This window comes from Dendrobates tinctorius, unplaced genomic scaffold (genome assembly GCF_039654945.1).
Source record: "Dendrobates tinctorius isolate UK_male_01 unplaced genomic scaffold, ASM3965494v1 ptg000049l, whole genome shotgun sequence".
NCBI classification, from domain to species: Eukaryota; Metazoa; Chordata; class Amphibia; order Anura; family Dendrobatidae; genus Dendrobates; species Dendrobates tinctorius.
In genome coordinates this window covers 27,576,272-27,599,502 of record NW_027361717.1, presented here as the reverse complement: position 1 = coordinate 27,599,502, position 23,231 = coordinate 27,576,272, and the positions used below count along the sequence as shown (strand labels likewise).

The 23,231-nt window shown below is 44.8% G+C and overlaps 1 protein-coding gene across 2 annotated transcripts in view; it reads left to right on the top strand.

The window, feature by feature from the left end:
* The window catches only part of RNF168 (ring finger protein 168), a 90,323-nt gene that overhangs the window by 24,191 nt on the left and 42,901 nt on the right, over positions 1-23,231 (top strand). The window contains exons 2-5 of one of the 2 annotated variants that reach the window (XM_073576593.1): positions 14,570-14,618; positions 14,721-14,777; positions 15,508-15,886; positions 18,867-18,943. In XM_073576593.1, coding sequence (XP_073432694.1) covers positions 15,574-15,886; positions 18,867-18,943 — 390 coding nt within the window. In that variant the 5' untranslated portion in view covers positions 14,570-14,618; positions 14,721-14,777; positions 15,508-15,573. The remainder of the gene's footprint in view (positions 1-14,569; positions 14,619-14,720; positions 14,778-15,507; positions 15,887-18,866; positions 18,944-23,231) is intronic. The other variant, XM_073576592.1, reaches the window with a different exon arrangement.

Below are 23,231 nucleotides of genomic sequence, written 5' to 3'. Positions count from 1 at the left end.
TCAGATGTCCTAGTGAGGGACATAACCTGCATCAGCTGTTCAGATGCCTGTTTAAGGGTCATTTCCTACTGTTAGACCTCCTCTCCACTCCCTGAGGGACTACTTTTACGCTGAAATTGTGGGGGGGGGGCGTTTCGTAGAGTACGTGTACTCTCAGAAGCAGGGCTGTGGAGTCGGTAAGCCAAACCTGCGACTCCGACTCCTCAATTTCCCTTACACCGACTCCAACTCCGACTCTCCGACTCCGACTCCCACACATATTGCTTATATTTAAGTGAAAAATTTATTGTAGTACAATGTGAACCTCAGACATTTAATCATTTTTATGATCCAATAATCAAGATATTTAGATAGAACAGAATATATATTGGTGTACTACCCGGTTTTCATTCTTTTTGGTACAGATACGATATGGATAGACAGATATGGATAAATGGATAGATAGAGCAGATTTCTAATCTGCTTTTGCTATTGAAAACATTATCTATGAGCTCAAAAACCTTTCAGGTGATGCAGTTTTTTAAAAAGATGATCAGCTTTTGCAGCTGAAAAACGTATCCTCAAAAAACACAGGAAAAACGCTGTGTGTGAATGTAGCCTTAGATCAGGAATATAACAGCCATTTATAGGACATTTCATAACTTTCCCAAACTCCTATGAAAAAATATTCAGCACATCCTGCATTGAATTACTGTACCCAATTTATTATATATTTTAGGAGTCGGTCCATTTTATACCGACTCCAACTCCGACTCCACCAAAATGAGCACCGACTCCGACTCCACAGCCCTGCTCAGAAGGGTCGGGCCTGGCAAATTCCTTCAATTTTTCTGCTGCTATCGATCCCTTAGATCGGTTCATGATTAAGAGCCATGAAATACCCCGATATAGCTGAAGTTGTACAGTCTATAAATCTTCCCGTTGCAGTTATATATGCACAGTAGGGACTGCACTCATTAATTGCAGCCTGGGAGCAGAGTCTGTGTGAATGAAGGCAGAATGTCACCAAGGCTCCTATGGCAGAGGGGGAGGGACATCCACCCTCAGAGATAGTAGCAATGGGAGGAGTAGCAGTGTAACGGTACTAGCAGGGCAGCAGTTCAGTTGGGAAAGAGGGAATCATGCAGGGCTCGTCTTTCAGGGCACTCACTGCACTCCTCTTGGATCCTGCAGGATATGGATCGCTGTCCCTGCAGTGCTGGAGACTGGACGCTGCGCTCCCTCTGATAGAGCGCACGTCCAAGATGGCCGCCGCTCCCCACAGGCCCGCTGTCCACCCCCGTCCTCCAAGGCTCCCGCTCACCGGAGCCGTCCCGCGCCTCTCCTCAGAGCTCCTGGGGGGTCCCGACACCAGCAGGCACCAAGCGCTGCCACGTCCTGTGCTCAATACAGGCGGTAAGTGCAGGATATACTGAGGATTAATGGGAGCTCCCGCAGCGTGCGTCCTTCTCTCACCGCTGCATAGCCACGCCCCCCATAATAAATCCAATTTGAAGCATTCATGCTCTTGTGGTCCTTTAGAAACACATTGGAGAGAGGACGTTTGAGCTCTCTTTTGTTCCCTGTCCCTATTATGGTGGGGTGACCTTTTCCTGTGGTGCTGTCATGGAGGGTTATTAGAAACTGAATTACCGGTAAGGCTATGTTCCCACTACTAGGAAAGAGCTGCGCTTCGGACGTAGCATATCTTCAATGCCTATAAAACGCTGCCTTCTATTGAGCGCAGGGAAATCTGCATGTGTTCACTGGATTTATGTGGATTTATCGCATTCAGCACATTCTAATAATAACATTTCTCTTGCAGAGACTAGCTTCTTCACAAGAGTAATTGCTTTGCTGCGGTCCTGAAGGCATCTCCGTTTCTGCGGGTGATCCGCAGGTGCACAGTCGACATGCGATTTCTAGAAATCCCATCCACTATGCTGTAACATCTGGCCACTGCAGTTATGACGCTGCATAAATACACAGCGTCCAACCCGCAGCAATTCCTGAACGTAGGAATGTACCCTCAGTTTAATTCTATTGTTATTTTTAACTTTTTCTGCTTTTTGTTTTTTTTTGTGATGTGACAGGTTTGTTTTTTTTCTATTTTAGTCGCAGAATAAGCTTTACCATTCAAATCAATGTGTCTATATAAAAAAAAAAAAGAAAAATCTGGATAGCACACACAATGCAATCTGTGAGTTGTGTTTTTTTTTTTTTTTTTTTGTGCTGTGTAATGGATTGGGAGAAGTTTGGAATTATTTTTCTTTTTTAATACTAGAAAAGCCGATGACATATTGATGGAAAAACAGACACACATACCAAAAATGAATGAAAAAATTGCATTCAGTGCACTGTTAACCCCTTCACTACCAAGGGTGGTTTGCACGTTAACTCCCGGGCCAATTTTTACAATTCTGACCACTGTCCCTTTATGAGGTAATAACTCTGGAACGCTTCAACGGATCTAGGTGATTCTGACATTATCTCGTGACATATTGTACTTGACTTTAGTGATAAAATTTCTACTCTATAACGTGCGTTTATTTATGAAAAAATGGAAATATGACGCAAATTTTGAAAACTTTGCGATTTTTCAAACTTTGAATTTTTATGCCCTTAAACCAGAGTTACGTAACACAAAATAGTTAATAAATAACATTTCTCACATGTCTACTTTACATCAGCACAATTTTGGAAACAAAATTTTTTTTGTTAGGAGGTTATAAGGGTTAAAAGTTGACCAGCGATTTCTCATTTTTACAACAAAATTTACAAAACCATTTTTTTTTTTAGGGAGCACCTCACATTTGAAGTCACTTTGATGGGTCTATATGGCAGAAAATACCCAAAAGTGACACCATTCTAAAAACTGCACCGCTCAAGCTACTCAAAACTACATTCAAGAAGATTATTAACCATTCAAGCGCTTCACAGGAGCAGAAGCAACATGGAAGGAAAAAAATTAACATTTAACTTTTTAGTTACAAAAATGTGTTGGCAACAATTTTTTAATTTTCCCAAGGGTAGCAGGAGAAATTGGACCCCAAAAGTTGATGTCCAACTTGTCCTGAGTACGCTGATACCCTATATGTTGGGGAGGACCACTGTTTGGGCGCACGGCAGGGCTCGGAAGGGAAGCGGCGCCGTTTGACTTTTTCAACCTAAAATTGACGAATTGAGATTGGACGCCATGTTGCGTTTGACGAGCCCCCAATGTGCCCAAACAGTGGAAACCCCCCACAAGTGACCCCATTTTGGAAACTAGACCCCCTAAGGAACTTATCTAGATGTGTGGTGAGCACCTTGAACCCCCCTAGGGCTTCACAGGAGATTAGAACGCCCGGGCGTGAAAATAAAAAAATCATATTTTTTCCACAAACATGATCGTTTAGTCCCCAATTTTTTATTCTCCCAAAGGTAGCAGGAGAAATTGGACCCCAAAAGTTGTTGTCCAATTTGTCTTGAGTACGCTGATACCGCCTATATGTGGGGGGGGGACCACTGTTTGAGCGCACGTCGGGGCTCGGAAGGGAAGCAGCGCGATTTGACTTTTTCAACCTAAAATTGACTGGAATTGAGATTGGACGCCATGTTGCGTTTGATGAGCCCCCAATGTACCCAAACAGTGGAAACCCCCCACAAATGACCCCATTTTGGAAACTAGACCCCCTAAGGAACTTATCTAGATATGTGGTGAGAGCTTTGAACCCCCAAGTGTTTCACTAAAGTTTATACTGCCCAGGTGTGAAAATAAAAAATCCTATTTTGTTCCCACAAAAATGATCGTTTAGTCCCCAATTTTTAATTTTCCCAAGGGTAACAGGAGAAATTGGACTCCAAAAGTTGTTGTCCAATTTGTCCTGAGTACGCTGGTCTCCATATGTGGAGAAAAAACTGTTTAGGCACACTTCGGGGATCGGAAGGGATTGACGTTTTGGAATGCAGACTTAGATGGAATGGTCTGCGGGCGTCATTTTCCATTTGCAGAGCCCCTGATGTGCCTAAACAGTAAAAAAAAAACACAAGTGACATTGTTTTGGAAACTAGACCCCCAAGGAACTTATCTAGATGTGCCCCAACTAATCTAATGTTTCCGGTAAAGTAATTTAGTAGTGCATTGAGGTGTGGTACAACTTGAAGCAATCCTTCATACACAGGCCAGGTTTTTCGGGTGAGGTGTCGCATTGATAAATGGTGTCCTTGCGTATTCCGTTTTTGTAACACACTCGGCACCTTTTTTGCGGTTTACCTCTTTTTGTAGTTTGCGGGACCTCCCCCGGGAAATGCTGACCTGGTACGATACGAGCACCTTCAGTTCCGGAAGTTTTGGGGCCCGCTCCTTCCAGAGTGCCAAACATCAGGGCCTTAACCACTACCTCCTGGAACCCAAGGTACGACGTATCGGTGTGGTGTGCACATTGTGACAGCAGGAATGCGTTGAGCATTGCCAATTGGAAGATGTGCACGGGCAGCTTTTTGTACCACACCTTGGCCTTTCTCAAAGCATTGTATGGTTGGAGGAGTTGATCGGAGCGATCAACGCCCCCCATGTTTTTATTGTACCCCAGCGCACATTCAGGTTTGCTGACCTGTGCAGAGGTACCCCGTACAGTGCTGAGGGCGCTGCCATCACAGTGTATGGTGGTCAAGAGAAAGACATCCCTCTTGTCCTTGTACTTGACCACCAGCAGATGGTCGCTACATTGGGCCCTGCTCTCACCTTTTCGGAGCATCTGCCCAAGTAGCGTCTTCGGGAGGCCTCTCTGATTTTTGCGGACAGTACCGCAAGCTGCGGTACCTCGTGCAGAGAGGGATTTGTAGAGTGGGACACTGGTATAAAAGTTATCAGTGTAGAGGTGATAACCTTTATCCAGCAGTGGGTGCACCAAATCCCACACAATTTTCCCGCTCACTCCCAGGTCAGGAGGACACTCAGGGGGTTCAATCCTGGTGTCCTTTCCTTCGTACACTCTAAACCTGTGGGTGTACCCTGAGGTACTCTCACACAGCTTATAGAGTTTGATTCCGTACCTGACCCTCTTACTGGGCAGGTATTGACGGAATCCGACTCTTCCCTTGAAATGGACCAAGGACTCATCCACGCAGATGTTCCTTTGGGGCACGTACACTTCAGCAAACTTTTTGTTGAAGTGTTCGATGACCGGCCGAACTTTGAACAGACGGTCAAAGTTGGGGTCATCTCGTGCGGGACACTGCATTATCGTTAAAATGCAGAAACTTGTGGATGGCCTGAAAACGCATCCGGACCATGACCATTCGGAACACTGGAGTGTTGTATAAAATATCAACACTCCAATATTGCCGAATTTCAGGCTTCTTCAGGATACCCATGTGGAGGACCAGGCCCCAAAACTGCGTCATTTCAACTGCGTCCACAGGAGACCAGTTAGTATAGGATGAACGCGGGTTTTGCTCCAAAAATTGCCGAGCATACAAATTAGTTTGCTCCACCACGAGGTTAACAAAATCCTCAGAGAAAAAGACTTTGAAAAAGTCAATTTCTTTGAGGCTGGTGGTGTCAAACTTGATTCCTGATTCTGCCACAAAATCAGGAATCGGTGGCTCGTAATTTTCGGGGGGCGAGGTCCACACAGGGTGTGCTGAATCAGCTGCGGGCATGGTGGGCGCTGCCTCATCTTCTGTCCTGGAGCGTCTGCGTGGCGGTTCAGCAGGACCCGAGGAGGAAGATGAGGAGGGGGAAGAGGATGAAGAATCCGAAAAATAAAGGTCGGATCGTCATCCTCGCTATCAGTGTCGGAGGCAAGTAAAGCATATGCCTCCTCCATTGAAAAGCGCTGTTGGGAGGAACGTGATGGGCGGGACATTTTTTGGGGTAAATATGGTGCTTGGGTGTACTTTATTTATAACTGTGTATGTGGTGGGGGGGCTAGTGATTGGTGCACACTATCCTGTAAGAAAAAGCTAAAAGGAAATGGGGAGCAAAATACCTGTGAAAAAAAGTCTAAAACAGCAGGTCCTAGATATAAGTGAATGGCGTCACTTATCAAAATTTAGTGGCTGCTGGATGTGTGCACAGGGGTGGCTCAAAGGGGGGGGTGAAAAAGAAAAATGGAAAACAGCCGGCACGAACTTTGATAAGTGAATTGCGTCACTTATCAAAAGTCGGCGGCTGCTAAATATGCACACGGAAACGGCGCAAAGGGGGGTAAAAAGAGGGGGCTGGGGGATTGGGGTGGATGAATAGAGATCGGGCAGGGATCAACAGTTAGGGTTGTAGTTAGGTGGCACAAAAAGGGGTGAAAAAAATGAAAACCGGCAGGCACAAGCTCTGATAAGTGATGTGCGTCACTTATCAAAGTTTTGCGGCTGCGGGATGTGTGTGCGGAGGTGGCGTAAAGGGGGCTAAGGAAAAAAAGCGAGCACGAGTGTTGATCAGTGAACTGCGTCACCGATCAATGCTCGCCGGCGGCGCAAAAGTGGGGTGGAGGGGGGTAAAAATAGGGGGATGGGGGATTGGGGTGGATGAAGAGAGATTGGGCAGGGATCAGTTAGGGTTGTAGTTAGGTGGCACAAAGGGGGTGAAAAAAAATGAAAAACGGGATGTGTGTGTGGAGGTGGCGCAAAGGGGGCTAAGGAAAAAAAGCGAGCACGAGTGTTGTTCGGTGAACTGCGTCACCGATCAACGCTCGGCGGCTGCGCACGGAGGCGGCGCAATAGGGGGGGTGGAGGGTGGATGGGGGGTGAAGATAGATTGGGCAGGGGATCAGGGATCAATTAACACTTACAGTTGTAGTTTTCTTTCTTCTGCAGGGATTGTCATGCTACAATCTGTAGCACCACAATACCCAGCACAGGAGCTCTTGCTGCGTCCGACCTCTCTGCAGGAATCCTCAGCTAGAGTGAGGACCCCGGCAGACAGGTCAGGGGCAGGTCATATCGCTGCTGTGACCTGTCATTGGTGGGATCGAATGATTACATCGATCCCACCAATCCCTGCTCTGCCTGGTGACCATGGTAACTGCCTAGGATCGGAGCTCACAGCTCCGATTCCTAGGCAGGTCATGGCCAGGTCATCAGCAGGGCACACAGCAGTCACAGCGTGACCGCAGCTGTGCCCTGTGGCTGGCGCGATCGCCGATCTAATAGATCATGCCAACCACTTCCTGCAGCCCTGCTGGGCCTGTCCTAGGCTCCGGCCTAGGATCGGTGCTATTACAGCACCGATCCGGGCCGGTACCGGCAGGGCACAGCGGCGATATTGCGCCGCTGTGCGCTGCGATTGGCGCGATCGATTAGATCAACGATCGCGCCAATCTGGGGGCTTTTCTCCGGTACTCAATCCTAGCCTAGGATCCTGTTTCAGCCAATCTGATAGGCTGAAACAAAGAGAAGCGCTGTGATTGGCTGTTCTGAATTGAACAGCCAATCACCGCTCACAGAGGGGTGGGCTAGGGCGGAGACTGCCCGGGATGCTGAGGCCATCTATCCTGAGGTAAGACGGCGTCGGCATTTTAATGCGATCACCGCGACTTAAGTCGCGATGTCGCATTAAAGGGCATGACGTACTATTCAGTCCATGGGACTTAGGTCCCAGGTCGCATGGACTGAATAGTACGTCCATTGTAGGAAAGGGGTTAATGCCTGAGGCTTTGTATGTATTGCAAGAAACGATGGTGAGAAGAAGAAAAACATGCTGCTTCCCAGGGAGCAGCCACTGAACTCAGAGCCTGCTGCTGCCGGCTGCTCCCTTTTTGTCTCTGTTCACAGAAATCTGTTGGCGTATACCGCTATATGCAAGCCATTGTGTGTGCTCTTTCATCGGAAGTGTTCAATATGGAGTTATATCATGTCACCATACATAGCTAGCTCATGCTGGTGGAAGTTACAGGTAACCTGTAAGATTATTCATGCTGCCCATGATTGCAGTCAGGTATTTTTCTTCTCTGAAACACTTCCACTAAATAGCGTTTGAAGACCTAGTGGAGGACTATTGTAATAGATTAGACTAATCCTGAGCTGCTTGCTTTTCCCCACGTTCCAGGGCAAGTGACATGTGTCTACCATGTGTGTACATCAGAAGAGACCTGACATTCACCAGTAGCGGTGCTGGGACAAGCCAACCAGGGGGCGGTTATGGACTAGTCTCAGCTGTTCCAATGATATCAATCTCGATCTTCAAACTCTATTTCTCCGAACGCTGTTGAGTTATAGCGAGGAATATACTTAGCTGCCATCCTGCAGCCAGGTTCATTTATGTTGGTCATGGTTTTGACAATCTGCATCTAGTGACAAGTCCCATTTAAATGCTTTTAGTGCGGCAAGTAGGCTCCACTCACTGTGGCGAAATTGTTTTTTATATGTAGTGAAAGGATTTTCTTCCTATCATTTGCTAGTGATGAGCTAACGTGTTCAGATAAGGTGTTATCCAAGCATGCTCAGGTGCAATCCAAGTGTCTTTTGTCGTGCTCGAATAGTATATTTGAATCCCCACGGCTACAAGTGTTGTGACTGTCGAACAACTGGGAGACATGCAGGCGCTGGGACTTGAACATATTATTAGAGCACGACAAAGTCGCTCAGATAGCTCCCGAGCATGCTCAAATAACACCTTATCCGAACATAGTAACATAGTTTTGAAGGCTGAAGGAAGACCTTATGTCCATCTAGTTCAGCCTATTTTTAGTGCAGCTGTTCTGCATTGTTGATCCTGGGGAAGGCAAAAAACCCACAGAATAGAAGCCAATTTTCTCCATAGGGAAAAAAAATTCCTTCCCCTGAGCTGGGTCAACCATCTACCTATAATATTATGTTATTCGTAACCTTCTATACTGTTACTCACAAGAAAAGCATCCATTCCTTTCTTAATTCATTCAGTGAGTTGGCCATCACCACTTCCTCAGGAAGAGAATTCCAGAGCCTCACTGCTCTTACCGTGAAGAACCCTCTTCTATGCTGGTGCAGAAATTGTCTTTCCTCCAAACGAAGAGAATACCCCCTTGTTCTTGTCACAGTCCTTGGTACAAACAGTTCATTGGAGAGATCTCTGTATTGCCCTCTGATATACTTGTACATATATATTAGGTCTCCCCTAAGTCTTCTCTTTTCTAGAGTAAATAGACCTAATTTTGATAACCTTTCTGGGTATTGTAGTGAACCAACTCCATTTATCATTTTAGTAGCCCGCCTTTGAACCCTTTCAAGTTCAGTAATGTCTTTCTTGAGCACCGGGCGTCCAAAATTGCCCACAATACTCCAAGTGTGGTCTGACGAGTGATTTGTACAGCGGGAGAATTGTTTTCATCTCGTGTCCCCAGACCTCTCTTCTAATGCATCCCATGACCCTATTTGCTTTGGTGGCAGCTGCCTGACATTGGGCACTCCAATTTAGCTTCTTATTGACTAAGATGCCTAAGTCTTTTTCCATGTCTGATTTCCCCAGCAGTTTCCCATTTAGTAAGTAATTGTAGCATCTGTTTCTCCTTCCCATGTGCATAACCTTACACTTATCTGTGTTAAACCTCATTTGCCATTTTTCAGCCCAATTCTCCAATTTACTCAAATCTGTCTGTAGTTGCAAACTGTCCTCCTTTGTGTTAACTACCTTACATAGTTTTGTATCATCTGCAAATACTGATATTTTACTGTGTAAGCCATCCACTAGATCATTAATAAATATATTAAATAGTAGGGGGCCCAATACAGAACCCTGTGGTACCCCACTAGTAACCCTGGCCCAATCTGAGTATGCCCCATTAATAACCACTCTTTGTTTTCTGTCACTAAGCCAGCTACCTACCCATCTACACACATTTTCCCCTAGCCCAAGCTTTCTCATCTTACTTGCCAATCTTTTATGTGGGACAGTGTCAAATGCTTTAGAGAAGTCGAGATAAATGACATCCAATGATTCTCCTTGGTCCATTTGAGAGCTTACATCCTCATAGAAGCTGATCAGGTTAGTTTGACAGGAGCGATCCTTCATAAATCCATGTTGATATGGAGTTAAACATTTATTAACATTGAGATATTTCATAATGGTATCCCTTAGAAACCCTTCAAAAATTTTACCCACAAGAGATGTTAAGCTTACCGCCCTATAGTTTCCAGGTTCCCTTTTACACCCCTTTTTGAATATTGCTACCACATTTGCTTGCCGCCAATCAAAAGGAACAGACAGTGTTTCTATAGAGTCTTTAAATATAAGAAATAGAGGCCTGTCTATCACATTACTTAACTCCCTTAATACCTGAGGGTGAATGCCATCAGGGCCTGGTGATTTGTCAATTTTAATCTTACTAAGGCGGTTCTGCGCTTCTTCCTGGGTTAGGCAGGTAATACTTAATGGGGAGTTTACATTATCACTCTGCATTTCCCCTGGCAAATCCTTTTCCTGTGTGAACACTGTTGAGAAAAAAGTATTTAAAACATTTGCTTTTCCCACATCGCTCTCTATGATTTCACCCTCATTGTTCTTTAAAGGGCCGACACCATCAATTTTAATCATTTTACTGTTTATATAATTAAAGAATAGTTTGGGATTTGTTTTACTTTCCTTAGCAATGAGTCTCTCAGTTTCCACTTTTGCTAAATGTATTTGTTTTTTACACATTTTATTTTTTTCTCTAGCTTTTTAATGCTTCTTCATTGCCTTCTTGTTTTAGCTTCCTAAATGCCTTGTTCTTGTTATTTATTGCCCTTTTATTCTTTAACTACATAAATAGTAAAAAAATAAAAAATGATAGTGTTGGCCCCCTTAAAAATAGTCTGGGTGAAATGGTGGATGAGAATGAGGAAAAAGCCAATATGCTAAATGACTTTTTTTCAACAGTATTTACACAAGAAAATCCCATGACGGATAACATGATCAGGGATAAAAATTCTCAGTTAAATGTCACCTGCTTAACCCAACAGGAAGTACGGCGGCGTCTAAAAATCACTAAAATTGACATCCCCGGGCCCGGATGGGATACACCCACGAGTACTGCAGGAATTAAGCACAGTCATAGATAGACCATTATTTTTAATATTTAAAGATTCCATAATAACAGGGTCTGTACCACAGGACTGGCGTATAGCAAATGTGGTGCCAATATTCAAAAAGGGGACAAAAACTGAACTTGGAAATTATAGGCCAGTAAGTTTAACCTCAACTGTGGGTAAAATCCTGGAGGGTTTTCTAAGAGATACTATACTGGAGTATCTGGAGAAGAATAACTTTATGACCCAATATCAACATGGGTTTACAAGGGACCGTTCCTGTCAGACTAATCTGATAAGCTTTTATGAAGAGGTAAGTTCCGGACTGGACCAAGGGAATGCAGTGAACATGGTGTACATGGACTTTTCAAAAGCTTTTGATACGGTGCCACACAAAAGGTTGATACATAAATTGAGACCAATGGGGATAGGGGAAAATATGTGTAGGTGGGTTAAGAGCTGGCTCAGGGATAGGAAACAAAGGGTGGTTATTAATGGAGCACACTCGGACTGGGTCACGGTTAGCAGTGGGGTACCACAGGGGTCAGTTTTGGGCCCACTTCTTTTTAACATTTATTAATGACCTTGTATGGGGGCATAGAGAGTAGAATTTCAATATTTGCAGATGACACTAAACTCTGCAGGGTAATCAATACAGAGGAGGACAATTTTATATTACAGGAGGATTTATGTAAACTAGAAGCTTGGGCTGATAAATGGCTAATGAGCTTTAATGGGGATAATTGTAAGGTCATGCACTTGGGTAGAACGAACAAGATGTATAATTATGTGCTTAATCGTAAAACACTGGGCAAAACAGTCACTGAAGAAGACCTGGGTGTATGGGTGGACGACAAACTCACATTTAGCGGCCAGTGTCAGGCAGCTGCTGCAAAGGCAAATAAAATAATGGGATGCATTAAAAGAGGCATAGATGCTCATGAGGAGAACATAATTTTACCTCTATATAAGTCACTAGTGCGACCACACTTAGAATACTGTGTACAGTTCTGGTCTCCGGTGTATAAGAAAGACATAGCTGAACTGCAGCGGGTGCAGAGAAGAGTGACCAAGGTTATTAGGGAACTAGGGGGTCTGCAATACCAAGACAGGTTATTAAACTTGGGGTTATTTAGTTTGGAGAATCGAAGGCTTAGGGGTGATCTTATTACAATGTATAAATATATGCGGGGACAATACCAAGACCTTTCTAATGATCTTTTTACTCTTACACCTGTGACGGGGACAAGGGGGCATCCTCTACGTCTGGAGGAAAGAAGGTTTAAGCATACTCACAGACGCGGATTCTTTACTGTAAGAGCAGTGAAACTATGGAACTCTCTGCCATATGATGTTGTAATGAGTGATTCCCCACTAAAATGTAAGAAGCGACTGGATGCCTTTCTTGAAAAGTATAATATTGCAGGGTTAAACACTAGTTTCCTTAATACTGCGTTGATCCAGGGAGCTAGTCTGATTGCCGTATGTGGAGTCGGGAAAGAATTTTTTTCCCCAATGTGAAGCTTACTGTTTGCCACATGGGTTTTTTTTGCCTTCCTCTGGATCACCATGTAAGGGCAAGATAGGATATGGGTTGAACTAGATGGACTTAAAGTCTACCTTCAACCTTAATAACTATGTTACTATGTTTTTACATCCTTATTTAGCCACATTGGTGTTCTCCTGTTCCTAGCCCTTTTATTTCTGTACGGTATGGCTAGCTCGCAGTGGGTGTGTAAAACTGATTTAAATATTTCCCATTTATTTTCTGTGCTCCTATTTTTGAGGACATTGTCCCAATCAATTCGGCGAAGGTCCTCTCTAAGCTGGTCAAACTTTGCTTTCCTGAAATTCAGCGTTTTTGTAACCCCCTTCCAGGGCACCTTACTGAAGGACTAGTGGAATTGTATTATATTGTGGTCACTGTTCCCTAGGTGCCCATCGACTCGTACTTCTGTTATTCTATCTGGCCTGTTGATTAAAATTAAGTCCAGAAGGGCTGTCCCTCTAGTTGGGCCCTGCACAAGTTGTGACAGATAATTATCCTTGGTCACTGACAGAAATTGGTTTCCTTTCTGAGATACGCAGGTTTCAGTTTCCCAGTCTATGTCGGGGTAGTTGAAGTCCCCCATAATAATAATCACCTCATTGTGATTTGCTGCTTTGTCTATTTGTTGCAATAATACATTTTCAGTGGCTTCTGTTATATTTGGTGGCTTATAACAAACCCCTATGAGGATTTTCTTACTTTTCCCTCCTTGTATCTCCACCCATAGAGATTCCACCTCTTCATTTCCCTCTTGTATATCTTCTCTTAGTATGGGCTTTAAAGTGTATGTGTGTGTGTGTGTGTGTGTGTATATATATATATATATATATATATATATATATATATATATATATATACACATATACACACACAGACTCCACCCCCTTTCCCTTTTTTTACGATCCCTCCTAAACAAATCGTATCCTTGCAAGTTAGCCGCCCAGTCATAGCTGTCGTCTAACCATGTCTCAGTTATTCCTACTATGTCGTATTTTTCCTCATACATTACCAACTCCAGATCTTCAATCTTATTGGTCAGGTTTCTAGCGTTGGTCAGCATGCAGGAAAGAAGTTTTGCTTCCTTTTTCTTAGCTTACTTCTGAGTACCTTGTCTTGGGTCCTCTTTACCACATCTAGTATCCTTGATTAGTTTGACCTTCTGCTGCATGTTCTTGTCTGCTGTTTTTCCTCCCATCCCCTCTTATTCTAGTTTAAAGCCCTCCTGATGAGAGTGGCAAGTCTTCTGGCGAATGTGTGTTTCCCAGGTTTTGTGAGGTGTATCCCATCTCTTGCGAGAAGTCCATCGTAGAGGTAATTTACGCCATGGTCCAAGAATCCAAATCCTTGCGGCCTGCACCACCATCGTAGCCAGTTGTTCACCTCTAGTATCCTATTCCATCTTCTGATGCCATGACCATCGACTGGGAGGATTGATGAGAAAACAACCTGTACGTTCCGTTCCTTTATTTTCTTCCCCAGAATTTCAAAGTCTTCGCAGATAGTTGGTAGGTCATTTTTTGCCGTGTCGTTTGTGCCTACATGTATCAGTAGGAAAGGGTGGTCGTCCTTGGATTTGAGGATAGTTGGTATTCTGTTGGCCACATCCTTGATTTTTGCTCCTGGGAGGCAGCATACTTCTCGTGCGGTTATGTCCGGCCTGCAGATAGTTGCCTCCGTGCCTCTTAGTAGTGAGTCGCCCATAACTACCACTCTTCTTTTCTTTCCGGACGCACTGCTTGTTGCTCGTGAGTGTTTTTGAGTGTCATTTGTTTCCGCTTTTGTTGACAGAGTAACTTCTTTTGTTGATAGTGTGTCTTCTCTTGTAGATACGGTATCATCCTGAGCTGTGCCATTTTCGTTCTCCAGCATGAGGGCTTCCTATTGGTTGCTAAGCTGTGTGGGTGGTGATGACCACTTGATCCGTTTGCTTCTTTTCGTCACATGGCTCCACTTTTCAGCCTCTGTATGTGCTCTGAAGCTTTTCTCACTTTCCGTATCCTGAATGGTTGCTTCTGCTTCATCCAAGAAGTCCTAATGTTCTTTAATTACCTTCAATGTTGCTATTCTTTCTTCCAGTCCCTGCACCTTTTCCTCTAAGAGGGCAACAAGTTTGCACTTCTGACAGGTAAAATTGAGTTTTTGGGCCGGAAGATCCGTAAAGATGTAGCATGTGTTGCAGGTGACCATGTGGATTTTCTTCTCTTCCATATTGCTGTTGCTGATGCAGTCTATGATGAGTGGAAACGGCGGGGGATTTTGCAATGTCATCAAACAGCGAGGCCAGGCAAGTCCCAGCGATCGATCAGCTTAAGGCGACTCTTCTCCTCTTCCCAGAATGCACCGGAAATATGCAGATGAGCTTCCTGCTTCTCGAACGCACTCACTCATCACTGTTCATTAGTTTATTGTGCCTACAGGATATGGAATTGTTAATTCGTCCGTCTTTTCTAAACATTTAAACTGTTCTCTTGTCTTTCAATACAGATAAACTTATTGTAGGTGATCAATGATGTATTGTCATGGGTCCTACACGCGGCACCACTGGTGCTCAGCGGTTATCAGCTACCGTGGTGGCTGGATATAAGCAGTGGACAGCACAGCTCCAAGCTTTGTATAGTGGCAATTTTTAGGTACTGCAGCTCCCGTCCCAGTCATTCCAATAGATGCCGAGCCACTACACAGTGTATGGCACTGAAATGTTCCAGCTTTGTGCACGGTTTACATCCAGCCGCTACTAGAGCTGATCAGTGTAGGGTGTCCACCCATAGTGACCTGATATTGAAGACCAATTTTAAGGCCTGTTTTAAACGTTTGGATTTGGTGTAAGTACAGATCAGCTGCTGGTCTCTTTACCTAAATTTAACAATTTAACAGCATACTAGATATTTGGTCTGGAGAACTGAGGCCAGTCTGGCCATCATTATCCATATTTGGCTCATGAAAAATGAATGCTGTGAAACTCGATAGTAGAAGTCTTGAAAATCTTTTAATACTAATGCACTTATTTTTTGTAGGTGTCATGCATTTCCATATTCCTGCACTCTTTGGTCTGCAGAAGATGATTGCTGTCTAAGTCCAGCATGCCGAAGAAAATAAAGACTTGTCTGCTGCGATCTGAATGTATTTGTGGTATCTGTCGGGAGATTCTTCTGGAGCCTGTGACTCTGCCATGTAGTCACACATTGTGCTACCCATGCTTCACGTCCACTGTAGAAAAAGCAAGTTTGTGCTGTCCATACTGCCGACAGCGAGTTTCCAACTGGGCACGAAAAAATGCACGATCCAAAACTCTGGTTAATAAGGAACTGTGGGAAATTATCCAGAGTCAGTACCCAGAGGAGTGCGAGCGCCGTGCCAGTGGTCAGGACACCTCAGAGAATGACTTTGAAGACGGTAAGAATAGAAAACGTAGTCGGGTTAGAGAGTCTGCAGAGAGCCAAGGGTGAAGGCGGCCTGACATTACCTAATCTATGGTTACTGCTCAGTGTCAATACCTAAGTGAATAGAAAGTGAAGTCTCCAAAATATTCAATGGGAAACAATTCAAAATGTAGTTGGTGAGGGGAGGGTTCATTGGTGAGTAGTCTGGAGGCCGGAATGTTTTAATAACCTTCTGAAATTCCCTACATTTGGTCTTATCAGTAAAGTTAGATCTAAAGTTAAACAAATCGGAGAAATAGAATTCTTCACAATTTATTCACCCATATGGAATAAACATCTCTCAGAAGTTAAGCTACCGTATTTGTAATTGTAGGCCTATGGGACTTCTGTATGTACATCAGACAATCGGTAATGATACACTTAAAACATTTGAATGCCTGCAGGAGGAGTCTCCTCTTCCTGAAAGTAGTCTATTTCAATACTTACAACTTTTTTTGGACTATGAGCTGCCGGCATTAACATCAGGGGCTTATCTACAGCATTCTGTAATGCTGTAGATAAGCCTCCGATGTAACCTGAAATATAAGAAAAAAAGTTAGATTATACTCACCCCAGCGTTCGGTCCGGTCCGATGGGTGTCGCCGTCTGGTCCAGCGCCTCCCATCTTCATACGATGCCGTCCTCTTCTTCCCTTCCTGTCGTGGCTCCGGTGCAGTGCTCTGCCCTATTGAGGGCAGAGCAGAGTCCTGCAGAGCGCAGGCGCCGGGAGAGGTCCAAAAAAAGGGTGACAGATTCCCTTTAAACAAGTATCTAAAGCTCAATGCAAGTTAAACAATTTTATGGTCCAGAAAGATATTACTTTAGACTCCATATGCTCAACAGGGGTTACTAAGGGAGTAATCTCTTGCATATATATGACAATTTTCTCTTAATATTTCTTAAAAAATTTCCTTTATTGGAAAAGCAAAAGTGGGAGATGGAGCTGAAGCGCATTTCTGAGGACAGGTGGACTTCGGTTCTGGAAGCCGCTCCCAGCATGTCACTGAGTGAACCTGGTAGACTCACAATTATGTCATTCACAGAGTATATAGATCACCAATGGTATTGTTTAAAATTCTAATTGCCTGCACTGTGTCGGGGGAGAAGCAGGGACATTTCACATGTTATGGTCCTGCCCATAATTATATACGTTTTGGACTGTGGTCCTTTAAACCTCATAGTGCTTGTACATGAATATAAAGTGGAAAAAGACCCCCTGGTATGTATTCTGTGATATGTTGACAAGTTGAGTGGATGAGGTGGAGAATATTTCCATTGCCGCTACGAAAATTATCAGGGCTGTGGAGTCGGTAAACCTCAGACTCCACAGCACTGGTCACTGCTGAGCATGGACATAAAGTGCAGCACAGATTCATCTCCACTAAAAGCCCAGATCCTTAGATCAGGAACAGACATTTAAGGTATGTGCACACGTTGCGGATTTGGCCCTGCAGATCCGCAGCAGATTCTGCTGCGTTGTACAGTACCTTTTAAAGTCTAAGGAAAATGAAAAACGCAGTGCACATGCTGCAGATTTTTCCGCGTGGATTAGCTGCGGATTGAAATCCGCAGCATGTCAATTCTTTGTGCGGAATGTGCAGCGGTTTGACACCTGCTCTATTATAGAAATCCGCAGGCTTTACCTGCAGATTTGGAAAAATGTGCAGCAGAATCCGCAACATGTGCACATACCCTAATAGGACATTTCATACCTTCCCCAAATTCTTATAAAATTTTTTTACATCACATCCTGCATTGTACTACTGTACCAATTTATTATATATTTTAGAAGTCAGTCGGTCCATTTTATATGGACTCCGACTCCATGACTCTGACTCCACAGCCCTGAAAATACTTGCTTAAAATTGGATCTTAGTGTAGCCTCAATCTTGCTGGGAATATATCAAATATTTAGAATCTCTTAGGCTACTTTCACACATCCGGTGTGTGGGGTCGTGCGGCGAAAAGCCGGGCTGCCGGATCCGGCCTGCAGCCGTGACACTGGATGTGTATGCGGCGAGACATACGGCTCGGACATGATTTAAAGGAGCCGCAGGAGGAGGTGGACAGAGGCAGCCGCTGAGAGACAGCTGCTGAAAGGGAGGTGAGGAGAGGGGAGGAGAGGAGACGGGAGGGGAGAGGAGAGGGGGGTGGAGAGAGAGACATGGGGGGGTTAACACTTAGTGTCCAGGCGAGAGAATCTTTCTCTCTTGCCGGGCACTTGTGGGGTTAACCCCACAGAGAGATCTCTCTCTCTCTCACCCAGACACTGTGAATGTTAACCCCACAAGTGCCCGGCGAGAGAGATCTCTCACAAGTGTCCGGGTGACAGAGAGAGATCTCTCTCGCCGGGCACTTGGGGGGTTAACATTCACAGAGTCCCGGGCATGCGCTGTGGAAAAAGCCGGTCCGGCGCTGACAAAAAACGTTGCAGAGAACGTTTTTTGCAGATGCCGGACGGCTAATTTTTGCCGTGTCCGGCAGCAACCGGACACGACGCATAACCATCCGGCACGATGCGGCGACCATGAAAGCTTATGGGACAAAACCGGATCCGGTTATGAAAAATTTCGCCGCATCGTGCCGGATTACAAAAACCGGATGTGTGAAAGAGGCCTTATTGTGGTTGATTAAAGAGGTCTACTCCAAAAGGAATAGCAATGCATATTTTGACAAACTTTGGTTTCCCTGTGTGGTTGGCAACTATTAATCATTGTTCGCTAATGAGTATTTTATATACGGTATTTGTTATTTTATATGGGTTCAGCTCAAGTAAGAATGGTGTTTGAAAGGCTGTGGGGTTTGAGGTTCAAATGTTCTGATTTGGCTATCCTGTTGTATATTGTAAAATGTTTTAAAATTCATAAAAATTACCTGATTAAAAAAATAGGAAAACGTACATGTCTATCCATATTCAGAATGATTATATTAACTCCACTCTTTTCCTACTTTAGGCTTGGCGTCTTATCCAGCACATCTTATCTGTAAACCTGGAGAAATACGGAAAGAATATGAGGCTGAAATTAGCAAGGTTGGAGCGGTCTGTTTCTGGTGCTGAAAAAGATTGTCATGGATGTGTTTTTTTTGTTTTTTTAAACAATTGTTCCAGAAACCTCTGACTCCAGTGATGCACAAACTGTCTGGACATTACAGGGGCTGTCTGGTCTCGGAACAAATGTCTGCATCATGATAGTGTGCAATGTCATGATTCCCGAGCATTCCCTGTGTGTGTGTGGACGTTAACATGACCCCATGTATGTGATGTGCAAACTTTTGGTCATGTGCTGGGTAGACCTCATGTCACAGGGACATCGACAAATACAGGGAAAACACAGGAATTGTGACACTGTCTGCTGTCCCAATGAGGGAATTCAGACCTGTTTTTTTTCTATGACCAAACAATTCCTTTGACAATTTATTATTATAGCGCCATTTATTCCATGGTGCTTTACATGTGAAAAGGGTTATACATAATAAAAAAAAAAAAGTAGAATAATCATGAGCAATCCAAGTCACTGATTGCTCTTAACAGTGTGGTGTTCTGCTGCAATTGTAACCTAAAATGGATTCTGGCTGCTGATTAAACTTCTGTCTTTCCTAGAATACAGGATTGTTGGTTCTGTAGACCACTATTCCCCAATCAATGGCACGCAGATCTGAGCATACAGTGGCCTATGGGCCACATCCAGCCCTTTAGAAATATCTGTCCCCTCCACAGACTGGGACAGCCAAACAGCTTGACACAGTGGCTTACTACACACCATGCTGCCAGCCCTCTGCTCGGTGTCTCAACAAAATACAGTGGGGAAAATAAGTATTTGTTACACTGCCAACTTTGCAAGTTTTTCCACCCACAAAGAATGCAGAAGTCTGTAATTTTTTATCACAGGTACACTTCAACTGCAAAACAGGAAAAAAAATCCAGAAATCACATGGTATGATTTTTAAATAATAGATATTAGTAAAGAAAAAATCAAACAAAAAATAATGAATGTAAAAGCATAAAAATGTCAGTACAGTTTTTTTTTTATAAAGTAAATGAAGTACACATTTGGTATTGCTGAGCCCCCAGTGATCTGACCCGAGAAAAAAACACGCCCTAGAGGTGGTGCAAATTGTGATCAAACAGTTGTATGTAAATAAAAATGGCATCTCGTCCCACAAAAAGTCCTCTATCAGCGAAAAATTAGTTATATAAAAGTTAACAAAGTATACATAATTGTAAAATGCCAAATACAAAAATACTATCCGTGTGTCATCAGTGTGACACGTACCGGTGCCTGGGAATCGGCAGCACAGTTCATACTGTTCCCAGGCACTGGGTGCTGAAGACCGCTCTCGTCATTTTCCCCTGTTCGTGCTGCCATTAGCGCTAGCAGGGAAGAATGTTGAGCGTTGTATTCAGCTGATAACAGCGAGAGCAGGCATCGGCTAATGAGAGTATTCATCAACCTCCGCCTGCCTTACAAATGAAATAAATATATTTAAAAACTGCGTGGGTTCCCCTTTATTTTTGATAACCAGTCAGGTAATACTGACAACTGTGGGCCGCAACCCTCACCTGTCAGCTTAAACAAAGCTAGTTATCTTGAAGAAGAGGGGTCCCGTCACCGTATTTGTAATAATTTAAATAATGTGAAAAAGCGGCTTGGGGCCCTCCTCTTTTTTGACAACCAGCCATGCTAAAACCAATATCTGGTGACTGGTATTCTCAGGCTGCTAAGAGGCCATGCATATTGCCCTACTTCCAGCCTAAAAATAGCAGCCCGCAGCCTCCCAGAAAAGGCACATCTATTAGATATTCCAATTCTGGTGCTTTGCACGGCTCTTCCTTCTTGCCCTGTGGTGGTGGCATATGGGGTTCATATTTGTGGGGTTGATGTCACCTTTGTATTGTCTGGTGACATCAAGCCCATGGCTTAGTAATGGAGAGGCGTCTATAAGACACCTCCTGATTACTAACCCTATAGTTGTAAATAAACACACAGCCAGAATAAAGTCCTTTTATTTGAAATAAAAACAAAACACACTTTTCCTTTTTCATTTAAAAATAACAGGTGAATATAACGCCCATTCTATTGACGCTCTCGCCTCCTGCTATAAAACAAAAATAAAACAATCATATCCCTCACCTGTCCGTCGTTCTGTCCCACGCCGTAATTCATGTCTGAACGGTTTGAAACCCGGAAGGTGCCAAGATGCGACCGTCCAGGATGAGTGAGCTGCTGCGAGCGCAGCATCCGTGAACGGCAATGATGTGTAAGGTAGCGCTGTCTTTCGGGTAGGGGATACTCGCTTGGCAGCCAAATAACCACATCCGGCACGGGTTTTCCATAAAACAATCACAGTCCATGCGGTTTATTTAGGCATCATAAACCATGACCGGCAACATAAAGTTCATATTAACAGCATAGCGTCCATGACAGAGCTTCACTCTGTTATCCCTGTGGTCACACAGGTTGTGCCATGTCCAGCACACAGGCTCTCTTAGCCTCACAGTTATATCCCCTTTCTGGGTTTACCTCGTGGCTGCTTCACCACGTTGCAGACGTCCATTCCCTCCAGGAAACTATCAGGCACGAGCAGCCATTAAACACAGCGTTCACTTGCTGTCAGGAAGACAGCCCTATCTCTCTCAGACGGGACCTTCCAAAGCGGACCAACCAGGTCCAAGCATTCACTCCATGTGACCTACCCTGGCCACCTTATATGGTCGGTAGCCACGCCCACCGGGTCACATGGCTATGACCATCACAGGTCCTTCAACCACTCATACATACTTTACAATAGCGTTCTTAAACACACCCCCTGGGTGGGTTTGTAGGTAACTGGTTCCGCCCGTCTCACCAGCTACCTGGAGACTTCTCCCTGACACATTGGAACGAAAGATCAGCTCTGCTGATCACAAAAGCAAGCCTCCATCCCAAGGCCACCCACCTTGAGATGCATAACGATTAGTGTTGAGCTTTCCGATACCGCAAGTATCGGGTATCGGCCGATATTTGCCGTATCGGAATTCCGATACCGAGTACCGATACTTTTTTCGTATCGGATACCGGAATCGGAAGTCCAAAATGCAATGAGCCACTTTTGTGGCTCTGATTGGCTGCCGAAATGACGTCATCATGATGCGCTGTCTGTGCGCATCATGATGCGCCGTCAGTTCGGGCCTTCGGGGGGGGCTGTGCCGACTGTCCGGGGGTCTGTACCGGCCTGCCGGTGGTCTGTGCAGGCTCCGGGGGGCTGTGCCGGCCTGCCGGTGGTCTGTGCCGGCCTGCCGGTGGTCTGTGCCGGCCTGCCGGTGGTCTGTGCCGGCCTGCCGGTGGTCTGTGCCGGCCTGCCGGTGGGCTGTGCCGGCCTGCCGGTGGGCTGTGCCGGCCTGCCGGTGGGCTGTGCCGGCCTGCCGGTGGGCTGTGCCGGCCTGCCGGGGGTCTGTGCCGGCCTGCCGGTGGTCTGTGCAGGCTCCGGTGGGCTGTGCCGGCCTGCCGGTGGGCTGTGCCGGCCTGCCGGTGGGCTGTGCCGGCCTGCCGGTGGGCTGTGCAGGCTCCGGTGGTCTGTGCCGGCCTGCCGGGGGGCTGTGCCGGCCTGCCGGTGGTCTGTGCAGGCTCCGTGGGTCTGTGCAGGCATCGCCCGATGGGACTACAAGTCCCATCGGGCGATGCCTGCTACCATGACAGTGATTGACACATTAGCCAATGATGGGACAGTAGTAGTCCCATCATCCGGCTAATGTGTTGAATGTAAAAAAAAAAAAAAAAAAAATTTACATGCTACATACATGCTACATATATACTACATACATAATACATATATACTACATGCATGCAACATACATACAACATCTATACTACATGCATGCAACATGCATACTACATATATACTATATATACTACATGTAACATACATACTACATGCTACATACATGCAACATACACACTACATGCAACATACACACTACATGCAACATACACACTACATGCAACATACATACACTACATGCATGCAACATACATACACTACATGCATGCAACATACATACTACATATATACAACATGCATACTACATATATACTGCATATATACTACATGCATGCAACATACATATATACTACATACACTACATGCATATAGACATACAGTACATATAACATAGAGTACATACTCACCGTCACTTGTCACTTTGATCCCCGAAGCCATTGTCGCCTGAGGAATAAATATCAAAATAAAAAAACACCAATATACTTACCCCGATCCGCAGAAGTCCACGAGGGTCCCACGTCCATCTTGCGTGGAGAACAGCAGCATCAGGTTACTGAGCA